The sequence below is a fragment of the Spermophilus citellus genome (genome assembly GCF_964194105.1).
Source record: "Spermophilus citellus genome assembly, chromosome: X".
NCBI lineage: Eukaryota > Metazoa > Chordata > Mammalia > Rodentia > Sciuridae > Spermophilus > Spermophilus citellus.
This window is the reverse complement of record NC_138190.1, coordinates 107,480,645-107,492,999: the sequence shown is the minus strand read 5'-3', so window position 1 is coordinate 107,492,999 and position 12,355 is coordinate 107,480,645. Positions and strand designations below refer to the sequence as shown.

Here is a 12,355-nt window from a genome sequence, read left to right as displayed (position 1 = left end):
GAGCTATCTTTATATTAAATGAATCATTTGGAATGGGCAAGAAGTCCTCCTTTTTAATATATAAGAAATACTATTTATACATTTACATGCATGTCTATATAGACATACTTATGATTTAAATCACAGTCACATAGGGCATAGAGGAAGAAAAAGGAGTATGGAGAGGAAGAAAGCAGAGAAAAGAAAGAAGAGCAAAGACAAAAACAAAGAGAATGAGTACAAAGGCAGAGACACCACTTAGATTAGAATACATATGCAGGTTTCTATATGTTGGAGATCAGATGTAGACAATAGGCATCTTCAGAACCATTTAGAATGCCATATAAAGAAGTTCAAAAGTTCAAGTATGTGCTAGCATTCTTTAGTATTAATTCTGGCTGTAAGTAATAGGCAGTTCAACACAAATTGGCCTACAAAACATTTCTCTTTCAAAACAGGAACTATTCCATGGTTGGTTAATTCAGTAGCTTAATGATGTCATCAGAGAACTAGGTTCTTTTCATCTTTACACTTTACAAGCTATAGCATGCTAGATAGCCCTTATGAGCCACTTTTTATGGTCACAAGATGGCTGCCACAGTTCCAGACATTAAGTACAGGTAGAAATGTCCAGAGGTGAAAATGGACTCATGTGTTTCTGTTCAAGAGTGAGTAAATTGTTCCCAGAAGTTCCTCAAACAGACTCCTCCCAGATTGTGTCCCATATCCAGTCCTAAACCAATAATCTGGAAAGAGGAATGAGACCAATGTGGTTAATCCTATAACTTCCAGAAAAGTGCGAACAAAATTAAGATGCTGTTAGCAAGGAGAAGGCTATTAGGTAGTCAGTGGATTGGGTCAAATATTCACATTCTCCAAGATGTTCTCCTTTTTATCCACCCTTTCTTTATCTAGTGGCCTCCTATTTCTCCCTGCCCCCCAATAAGTAATTCAGATGAAACAGGTGTACATGTTTCTTCCTACCTTGATACCAAAGACATTCCTGATTCTCATTCTCATAAGAAATGTGACTGGCAGTGATATTAATTGTGCTGGATTTGAACTTTATTACTACTGATATGTCTATAATAAATCTCTCTTTTTTCATATAGAATATAAAACAACTGCTTACAGCAGTTACAATAATCCCTCATATTGCTAAGGATGGTTGGTCAAACCAGTTGTATGGCATTGTATTTATAGGCAAGCACAATCAGTTGTATGGCATTGTATTTATATCCCATCCCAACGATAAGGCATCACATAAATACAGTCTAAGTCATCTTTCTACTTTAATCATAAGATGGAGGGAAGAAGATGGTGAGTGTGTGTATGTGTGTGTGTGTGTGTGTGTGTGTGTGTGTGTATTGTACATGTGTATGAACAGATATATTGATATAAAAAAGTCAGACCTTGTACTCTTGATATTTGATTCAATCCCTTTGAGCTTGTGGAACATAAGGTAATTAAGGCAAAAAAAAAAAGATGCCATTAGCTTGGTTGCTAGGCAGCCTGCACTCTGCTTTAGACAAGGAAATAGAGCTGCAACAAAGAATCCAGAGCTTATTTTTAAAAAGCCAGATCGAATGCATTCTACCCCCACTTTGCAGGTGTCTAGGCTAGACCTTCATAACCAAAGAATGATGGAAGGTGAGACAATTATCTTCATGTCTCTGATAAACAAACCCCCCATTTTTCTTAATTATTCTGCTCAAAGGTATTTTTGAAGGCAGCTGGTATAGGAGAAAAAGCATATGATAAGGAGTTAGGCAAATTTGGGTTTAAATCGCAGCTCCAGGGGAAAGGTTAATCAATGATGCTAAGTTACAGTTAGATAGGAGTATGGAAGAAGTTCTGGTGTGCTATTGAACTTGTAGGGTGAACTACAGAAAATGAAAATGTGTTGCATATTTCAAAAAAGCTAAAGGAAAGGATTTTGAATGTTTTTCCCATTAAGAAATGACAATGATTGAGGAGATAGAAACTGATACAAACATTATACAATGTATACATGTGTCAAACATCACACGGTACCTCATTAACATGTACAATTTTTATCTATAAGTAAAATATTTAAAAAATAAAAAAATAAATCCCAACTCTCAGTCTTACTAGCTTGGACAAATTCCTTGGAGTTTTTGATTTTTCCGTTCCCCTATCTGTAAGTCGGGGTGCTGTATCTCCTAGAATTATTGTGACAATTAAACGAAGTAAAATATATAAAATGACTAGCAGAATGTCTAACTCACAGTTACCTTCTTTTTCACATTTTTGCCTTTGAGGCAAGGAAGACCTTGCTGGTGGATCATGACCCAGCATCTAAGTTATAATCTGATTTCAGCTTTCTATACTCTTTAAGTTTTTGATTACTAGTAGAGGGTCTTTTGATACTTCTAAATTTCAAAATTATTTTGCTTTCAGAATTTTAAATGGTATTTTCTCAGGTCAAATTATGTCATCCAATGTTTGCTGATCCCTGAACTGCTGTTTTTTCCTCCTATTGAGGAAACAGGTAAACAACTATTGAACCATGCACTAAGCACTATGCTGAACTCCAGAGACAATAGTTAAGAAGACAGACAAGGTTTCTGTTAGCAGGCAATTGGATTCCGTTCATAAAAGTCAACTGAGTGCATCTTTTATCAGCTCCATTCAGTGACATCACCTTGGTAGCTTAAAATCAGGCATGGTAGGAATATTTGCATTACAAAATTTGGTAAATGCTACAAATAGGAGCATTTTTCCTGTCATAAAACCATATTAAACATTTACTTTCACATCCCTGCCCATATGAGGCTTAAATTCTAGTGAGATAGACATGAATAAGCAAATGCATTAAGAAGATGAATGTATTATGCTCTTGCCCCAAAACTTTCATTGTAATAGAAATTTCTATATATAGGCTACATTGCCCATAGCAGTGGTTTGCAACCTCTCTTAATTTATATCTTTGATTCTTTAAGAGGTTAAAAAAACAAACAAATTATCAAAGGGATGCATGGATACATACACATAGTTTTAAAAGTCAAGAAATGCTGAAAGGCTTATGTCAAAAACAAAATGGTTCTTAGGTCTCCCTCCTATCCTTCATCAAAAGTAGCAAATTTCATATCTTTTCTCTCTTTATTCTGGGTTTTACATGTATGTTTCTAAATACTATACCACTACTAGTGTCCCTTGATTAGTCAACTTTGAACATTCGTTGTATTTCTAGCAAAGTGGGCAGGGGGAGGAATCCTTAGTCCTTTTTTATTTCCTTACTTTCCCTCAAACCCTAAATATGATTATGTTACAATTTAGTTAAATTCAAAGTGTGTGTGTGTGTATTTGTGTGTTTTGTGGTACTGGAAATCAAACTCAGAGGCCCTCTACCACTGAGCTACACCCTCAACCCCTGCCCCCCCCCTCCTTTTTTGGTACTGGGGATTGAGCTCAGGGGCACTGGACCACTGAGCCACATCCCTAGCCCTATTTTGCATTTTCCTTAGAGACAGGGTCTCAGTGAGTTGCCTAGTGCCTTGCTTTTGCTGAAGGTGGCTTTAAACTTGCAGTGCTCTTGCTTCAGCCTCCCAAGCGCCTGGGATTAAGGGTATGAGCCACGGAGCCCGTGTAGGCTGGCCTTGAATTTGGCATACTGCCTCAGCATCTGAGTTGTTGGGATAACAAGTGTGTAGCACCAGACCTGTCTCATGTTTAGGTTTTTATTATTTATTTATTTATTTTGTTGTTGTTGTTGTTGTTTTTGAGGATTGAACAAAGGTGTGCTTAACTACTGAGCCACATCCCCAGCCATTTTTTTTTTTTTTTGAGACAGGGTGTCACTCATTGCCTGGGGCTGGCTTTCAATTTGCAATCCTCCTGTCTCAGCCAACCAAGTGGCTGTGATCTGAGGTGTGTGCCACTGTGCCCAGCTACTATTTTTTACATAGTATCTACTATCTAAATATTATTCAGTGTGGAATCCATGTAACATTCTATGGGTTATAATTCATGTCACATATAACTTTTTATTTTTAAACTAAAGTTAAAAATTTGCTTACACTAATTGGAATTTCTAAGTCTGCCCACACTTTCTGATAAGGTGGTAAAATCCCCTCAAAACAATTTTTTACATGGTAAAACCTGTTAAATCCTTTATCAATTTGATTTGTTTTCATTGATGCTCTCTACAGTTCTAGTTCAATCTATGATTATTCTCCATAAGTTGGATGAACAACTATTATGGTGGGATTTCCATTTTCATCATCCTAGAAATTCCATTTCTTTTTCTTTTGTGCTAGATCCTCTATTTCATGAGGCTCATGGGTCCCATTTCTTTTTTTCTTTCCTGTCAGTTTTGTAGAACACATCCTGTAATAGCTTCTGAGAAAGGTACACAGGAGGTAAATTTTTGAGATTTTGCATGTCTGAAAAGTCATTATTCTATCTTTATTTTGATTGATAGTTTGGCCGAGTATACAAATCTAGGTAAAAAAAAATCATTTTCCCTCAGTGCTTTGGAGACATGGCTTCTAGTTTCCAATATTGGTACTGAGAACATCAATGTGATTCTTATTTCTGATCCTTTAGTGCAACATGTTTTCATTCCTCTCTATCTCCCCAGAAGCTTCTAAGGTTTTCTCTTCTTTTTCTGATGCTGTGAGATATCATGATGTTGTCTGAGTCTTTGATACATATTATGCTATGCATTTGGTGGGGCCTTTTGATCTACAAGCTCATTTTAACAGGGAAATGTTCTTATATTATTTATTTGATAATTTCTTCAATAATACTTTGTTTTTTCTGGAAATAGTATTAGTTAGATGTAAGATTTTGTGGGTTGTTCTTTTAATTGTCTTATTATTTCTCTTACATGGTTCATTTCTTTAGTTTTAATTTTTCTTCCTGAGCTTCCCAACTTTGTTCTCTAAATCTTTTAACATGTAAAATATTTAGCTATCATATTTTTAATTTCCAAGAGTCCATTCTATTTTAATGGTCCCTGCTTTTGTTTCGTAAATATAGTACATTTGTCCCTTGGTATCTGTGGGGCATTTCTTCTAGGAACCCCTGCATATACCGAAATCCAAGGATGCTTAAATCCTTTACAGAAAATGGTGTATTTGCACATAACCTATGCATGTCTTACCATAATCTTTAACTCATCTCTAGATGACTTATAATACCTAATACAATGTAAAAGCTATATAAATAATTATTATACTGTATTGTTCTGGGAATAATTGCAAAAAAAAATCTGTACAGGTTCAGAATAGATGCAGTTTTATTTCCAAATAATTTTGTTCTGCAGTTTGTTGAACATGTGGATACAGAGGGACAAGTATATTTTCTCTTATTGCACTGTAGATAAGCATTATAGTGTCTTTGGAGTTTTCTTCTTCTTTGTTTTTTCTCAGTTCCTAATTGTTCATGTTTCTTTCTTTTAATCTTTATATTTTATGTTGTTTTCTTTGGATATCTGGTGACCATGACTGTTGTTCATATTTAAGACAAAAGTTCTAAAAGGCAGATTTTAAGGTTTATATGCATGGTGGTTATATTGAACACTGGATTTTAGTATAAAGCAATTGTCTACCAGCTGCTATTTTTTGTTTGTTTGTTTGTTTGTTTGTTTTTGGTCATTATATGTAGGTCTTGGATCTTGGGCTTTCTACAGATATGAGTCATCCAGTCTCCTCATCGGGAATCATAATACCGGTGACCAGTATTCCAGGAGCAATGTTGGGTAAAAGAAACTGGAATTCTCACTATTAATCATGAAGCCTTTAACTTCATCACTGGCTTTTGTGCCCCACTTCACTTCCAACTTCTCTGTGTCTAATATCCCAGCTCTAGAGCTTTGGTGAATGAATTTATCCTGTTTCCTGCAGAGGTCTGGCTCTCCTCAGCAGAGCTGGGGATGGGGGATGTCTTACTGCTCCTTATACAGCTGCTCAAAGTGCTTTCTCTCCTTTTTAGTGTTCAACCTCACCCCTACTTCTATGATACTTGGTATCACTAATTATTAAGCCATTCTAGAATTCTCAGGGGGAAAATCTGCTTATTGATTATAAATATTTCCCTCTTCAGTTGTTTAGGTTTGATTTATCTTTACTCTGTTAAATTGGTCACCACTTCTATAGCGGTTTTCTATCTTTATATTCTGTGGTTCAGGTTTACAGATTAGAGATTGGCATTTGAGAGGAGGATGAGAGTGAAGGAAAAAATCTTGATTTAGCTATCTTTAATCAAGAAGTCAATGTAAAGTAAAAAAGGAAAAGAAGAATTTTCTTTTATTGGTGAGTTTACCACAGCCTAATAATTAACTTAGCAAGTATTCATTGCAGTCAGATAGAGCACATTGGTTAAGAGCAGGGGCTTTGGAGACAGACTACCCATGTTTACTTAAGCTCAGTATTTCTTCTTTTCCTCATTTTTAATTTGGGAATAATAATTGTACCTACCTCACAGGGTTGTTGTGAGGATTAAAGGAGTTAACACACTAATGAACTTGCCTGGCACCTAATAATCCTTCAATAAGTGCTAGCTAGTATTAAAGTTTTTATTATTACTGTGAATCAGCTCTGTTCAGCAGATATAATGGAGAACAAAACAGAAAGGAGATCTTTGTCCACATGAAGAACAGTTTTGCCATTTAGGACATTGGGTCTAAAACTGGGACTCTACTACTTATTGATCACAAATTCAATATTGGGACAACGAACTTGAACACAATGCTTCCAGGATGATGTTACCTATGTTTTTCTGAAATGCAAATAATAGCAGATATTGTATATTCAATGTTCACTCTGTACCAGGTACCTGACAGAAATGAGCCAATAGAATCCTCAGAAAAACCCTACAAATTAGTTATTAATACATTTCATGAAAGAAACTGAGAATCAAGGTATCTTGCCTAAGGTCATACAGATGGCAAGTGGCAGCCCTGGGATTCCACTCATGTCTGATACCAGAACCTGACCATTTAACCACACAATCAACTTGCTCTCTTGTGTTTTACTACACTCTACTAATAATATCTAATGCTAATGCTTTACTCAAGCAAAGTAACATTACTAAGTGTCTAATACTTTGATTTGAATAGGTTTATTGGATTGTTTTTCTCTGATGTAAGAGATACTAGGATTTTATGATGACCTGTGCAAATATAACAAATAAATCAAAATAGATTTGGAGATAGGGAGCTAGTGATAAACTTCTTAATTTGGTCTCAGGATGATTGGGCAAGGATAAATAAATGGTACCTTTATACTTTGGCATAAGATAGACTTCTGAAATTAGATTTTCTTCCTGTTCATTGTAGTCCCAATGCTTGTTTTCAATGACATTCTAGTGGCTACAAGTGCATATTTCTGGAATACACATTTTGAATATTTTATCCAAATGTGGCCTTTGTTAGTTAAGCAAAAAATATCTTCTGGGTTTCTAAGCAAGCCTAGGGGAGCTTAAGCTCCACCTATTGTTTTCCATTACCCTAAGTATACATATCTGGCACTGGGTGCTAGGCTGAAGGGGATGTAGTTAGGACTGGAACATTCCAGGAAGTAGACCACCAGACAGGTCATCAGAAAATGTTGCCAAAAGCTCCCAAAAGCGCTGATCGTCTTTTCTACCCCACTCTATACAAAATAAGGGTATTGTGTTCATGAGCATCACATCAAAAAGATTGATCTATTATCCAAATCTTGCAAGTACAAGGTTTGAGACCATTTTTAATAACACATTCAATTACTCTTTGGTTTCTTGATCTCTACATGTGTCTAGCTTTTTGTTCAAAAATGGTGTTGCCATTTTCTCTTTTAAATGATGGCATTCCAAGTCAGGCATGTTTTTATGTGCACTTCTGAGGACAAAGTTCCTTGGAAGCCAGTGTTACATGTTAAGCAGAGTAAATTTAAACTGATGATAGTCAACAACAGCATGGACAATTAAACTGAACAAATTCAAATATCACTACTTCTAACCTAGACCTTGCTCTCATGGTTGAAAGCTCTAAAAGCCTAGGGTAGAGTTACCTAAAGTCATTAAATAAAAATCAATGAAATGTTTTATTTTTCACTCATTTATTCAGGTTCAGGTCTATCTAGTAGGCAAAAACAATAGATTGAATCATCCATGGTCTTATCATTCTGGGCTGTGATGTCAATAAGGTCATCTGTCTGACAGGAGTTCTTGACTATTCTGTCTTTCTCAAAGATCCTGACATTAGAAACAGACCAAAAGCCAGTGTGTCATCTCCTATTTGCTGGTTTTAAACCCCATTTGTATGTTAGAATGTGTAGGAAGATTTTAATAACAATGACTACTGGACCTCAAACTTAAAGTATCTCATTTTGTTGGCCTGTGGTGGGTTTGGTATTGGTATTTTTAATACTGTTGTGTAATTTTAATTTGAAGCCAGAGTTGAAAACCCTCTGTTCCACATTAACAAGTTGTGGCACTGTCTTGCTAGCCTCTACACCTCTCTGCGTTTTGATTGCATTTCCAACATAAAAATTATTTCTTCAACTTTAAATACCCTCATTTTTTTTTTTCCAAATGAAGTTTGTTACAGGAGGTTTGCTTTCTAGGCCTTTCAAAACAGAAGTAGCAAGTATCAGTTTTCTCTGACGCTTGGTGAGATGACATGACCATAACTTTCTTGAACTCCACTTAGAAGAGAAATGTTATGGAAAACCACAAAGCCATGGTCCTATGTGGTGGAGGAGGAGAGAGGACAGAAATAGGAGGGCTTGTGTGTCTTTTCTGTCATATACTTTTGCCGCAGTCTTGGCTGGGCACAGAATCACGAGCCACTCAAGCAGGAACAAAACTTTATTTTGAAAAAGCCGCCAATACTCTGTAGGCGCTGGCAAGCCAAACCCGGTCCTCCCACGCGGGCCTCCACCGGAACCGCGGAACCGCGCGTTCCCTGGAACCGGGGGTCCCCCGGACCTCCCCTGGAATTCCCTCCTACTATCCTTCCCCAACCAATGGGAACTCTCCATGAGTCCCGTAACATGAGTCCGGTAGCAGGCCAAGGTGAACAGCGGGAGTCCAATTTCCATATGAATGTAAATCTTAACATAATCATCTCAGTGGCTAGCTGGCGTCACTTTACAACCAAAGGTGCCATACATCGTATATTTGCTTGTGGCTCCTAGCATACTTTGGGAAAAAAAATGTACAAGGTTTATTCCAAAAATGAACTTAACAAGGTTAAAAAGCAGTACATCAGGCATTGTACATGAATATTATGGCTTTTACCATATTTATTTAGCAGATAAATTCATACAATATACTATAGCACCCTTACCACTTTTACATGGCTTCTTACCAAGACTTTGCCACTTTGCACACCAATAGAATATAAGGTTTCTTGACTAAAATCAGCATTTTCTATACATTTGGCCCTGTGACTCTGTATGTAGATATGTGTTTAAAACTGGATTCCATTCGATCCCCAGTACCACAAAACCAAACCAAACCAAACCAAACCAAACCAAACAAAAACCTGGATTCCAAGTTCACTTTCTCTGGGGAGCATATGTCTAGGAGATCAGCTAGTTTAAACTAAGATGGGGCACAGGCATGGACTGTGGAGACACATTATTTACAGTCTTTCCACACACACACCTATCAGTGTAGCAGCACCAGCACAATGATTTTTTCATGCATAATGCACCAGTAATTAACCTGGTAAATTTCCTTTGAACTCCCCTTGTCTATTTCATGCTTGTTTTTTTAGTGCCCTTTATAACCCTAAATCACTTTCTTAGTTTAGAAGTATAAAAATATATTGTGTATGACTTGGTTTGCTCATAAAATTGTCATATTTGATATATTTAAAGATATGAAGGCCTGGGGGAGAAAAACAGAAAAATTCAGGGGAGAAAGCAAGCAAGTCCTCAGAAACAATTTTTTTCCCTCTGGGTCTTCATAGCTCTACTCCACTCAGACGTGCAGCACATAATAATGAACACAGGCTTGGAATATACACTGAGATCGCTCTAGGGCGACTAGGGCTCAAGATAATTGTAATTTTTTAAAATAGGTTTCACTGTTGTTTGGAACCATCTACAATTCAATTTACTTTATCGCACAAGCCATGAATAATGCTATGAAAGAAAATGGATGGGCTAGTGCTGCCAGCCCGGCTCAGCATTCCAAAAACATGCAGTTCTATGGTTTCAACCAATTGATAAGGAGAGATTCAAGTGGAAACGGAATTTCAGAATATGTAATCCTGGATCCAAGCTGGAAAGAGTGAGAGCTCCATGGTACCTACACTATGGACATGGAAATGGAGCTGCTACAGTTCAGAGGGACACCTATTCACTTCCCTGGTGGCAGGTCCCCCCTAGAGCAGATGCAGAATGCTGGTTTGCGGAAGGGAAGATCTGCCGAGGAGGTAAGGAATGGCAAATCACTAGTAGTTGATTTAATTCATCTTGGTTTACCAGGGAACCTCTTTAGGACATGACATATTTTAATATTGAAACAATCATAAAGTCAGTCATTTGCATTTGGGTAACATCAATGTCTTGGCATTTGATATAATTTAAAATAATAAGAACTAGAGGAGGTACTTCCCAGACTTGAAAAATTATCCATGATTTAAATGCCTCCCCACCATTCATTTTTAAAAGGTTCTCACTCTTTCCCAAAGAGGTTATTCTAATAAGAGGAAGACATTTTACTTCTCATTGGTCTTTGATAGTCTGTGACCTGTGATTGCTTCTTCAGCTGAAAGATCACCTCTCTCTCTCCCTTGACATATTCAAGTCTTGCCAATTAGGTCCTACCACAGAAATACACCCCCTCTTCTCTGAACTCCTATTGCACTAAAAGTTTCCACCTTACATCTTAGTAGAAAATTACTTTTCAATTGTTTCTTGTGTATGATGGTTTCCCCACTTCCCAAATATACTGTACCTTGAGGGCAGGGACCATAGCTAATAATCCTTATTCCCCCTGCAACTGGCCAACACAGTAGGCATCCAGTTAATACTTGCAGTTTGATTGACTGGTAGGATTCCTCTTGTTTGTGGAAGAGGTGAAACATCATCAAATCTCTGACAGCCAGAGGGGAACTTTGAAAGGACCCATATTACTCTTAGACAAGTGTTCCTTACACCCTTCCAAAACCAAACACATCTATTTCAAATGGGCTTTGATTCCTATTTTGCTTTAGCATGACATACCAAACGACCTCTTCACTCACATCATCATGTATTTCCCTCTGAAATCCCAAAATTTGTTCAAATACTTAGATTTTACAGAGACCAATTTACATCCTGATAAATGCACTAATCGTCAAAACCAGACTCACTCTCACCCTTGAAAGATGAGTATTACATTTTTCATCTGTAACCTATGAGGTCTGTGGGATCAGTTGAATTAAAAAGGTCTTTTATTTTATGAAGCAACGTAATGCTTACCCTTCACAGGTGAGATAGCATATTTATTCTCAAGAACTCTATTTCAGTCCAACTTAAATTAAGGTACTCAAAGTTTTCCATTCGTGGACTTTTTCCTCCAAAGAAACACTCTGGTCAGTCTTAATTCATGTGATTTGTTATTGTCAGAGTGGTGAGTGGTTTTGCTTCAGAACAGTGAAATTGCTTTCTGTGTCCATAAAGTCAACAAGACAGACTGTGCTGTAGAAAAATGGAATTAGGTTAGGTAGATGTGGCTTGATTTTAGAGTCACCAGAAAGCATGAGGAGTCACTCTGCAGTACTCTTTATTTACTGCCCTTTTCTGGTAATGTCATTCTTCCTCTTTCTCTCATTCTCTGCAGGCATTGACCCTACCTTTGCCATGATGGTCTACATTACTTTGCTTATAGCCCTGCTGTCTATTAATGGATGTGCTTACTTTATAAGGTACATTTTTTGTTCTTTTTGTATACACAAAACACAAGCCCATAATAGCCTTGTTAATATTGATTTCCAGGAAGTCATGTTTCAGTACAATTGCCTCATTACATGACCCACTGATTTTCTTTTTTCCATAGTGATTTACCATCCCTACCAGCCCCATTTGGAGTGTAGTGTTTTCATGATGCCAAGAATAACTTCCTCAGCTGTGTTGTCAGTGTTGTTGACTTCGAGTAGATCTGGCTCTGAACACAATGGTGAAATGAAAAAAAAAACAAAAAAACAAAACTAAAACAAAACAACTAGTACTTTAGGGCCTGTCTACTCTCTATCTATCCTCCTTTCCCCTCAGCAGTGTCTCCTATAAGTATCTCCTTCCCTGAATGGTATAGTAGGAAATGCAGTTGGGACATTTTATTGTGTTCCAAGAATTAGACAGAAGTTGGCTACAATTCAACCTTTAGGAATCCTGGATTGTAGTGGGGATTAAATAAAATTAAGTTAAACACTTAGAAA

The 12,355-nt window shown here is 37.0% G+C and overlaps 1 protein-coding gene across 1 annotated transcript in view; it reads left to right on the top strand.

Annotated features, from left to right (window-relative positions):
• GUCY2F (guanylate cyclase 2F, retinal) overlaps window positions 1-12,355 on the top strand; it is a gene marked incomplete at both ends in the record, with an annotated part of 89,911 nt that overhangs the window by 14,043 nt on the left and 63,513 nt on the right. The window contains 4 exon segments of the mRNA XM_081277732.1: window positions 10,013-10,225; window positions 10,229-10,312; window positions 10,315-10,369; window positions 11,761-11,845. Of these exon segments, the coding sequence (XP_081133858.1) occupies window positions 10,013-10,225; window positions 10,229-10,312; window positions 10,315-10,369; window positions 11,761-11,845 (437 nt within the window).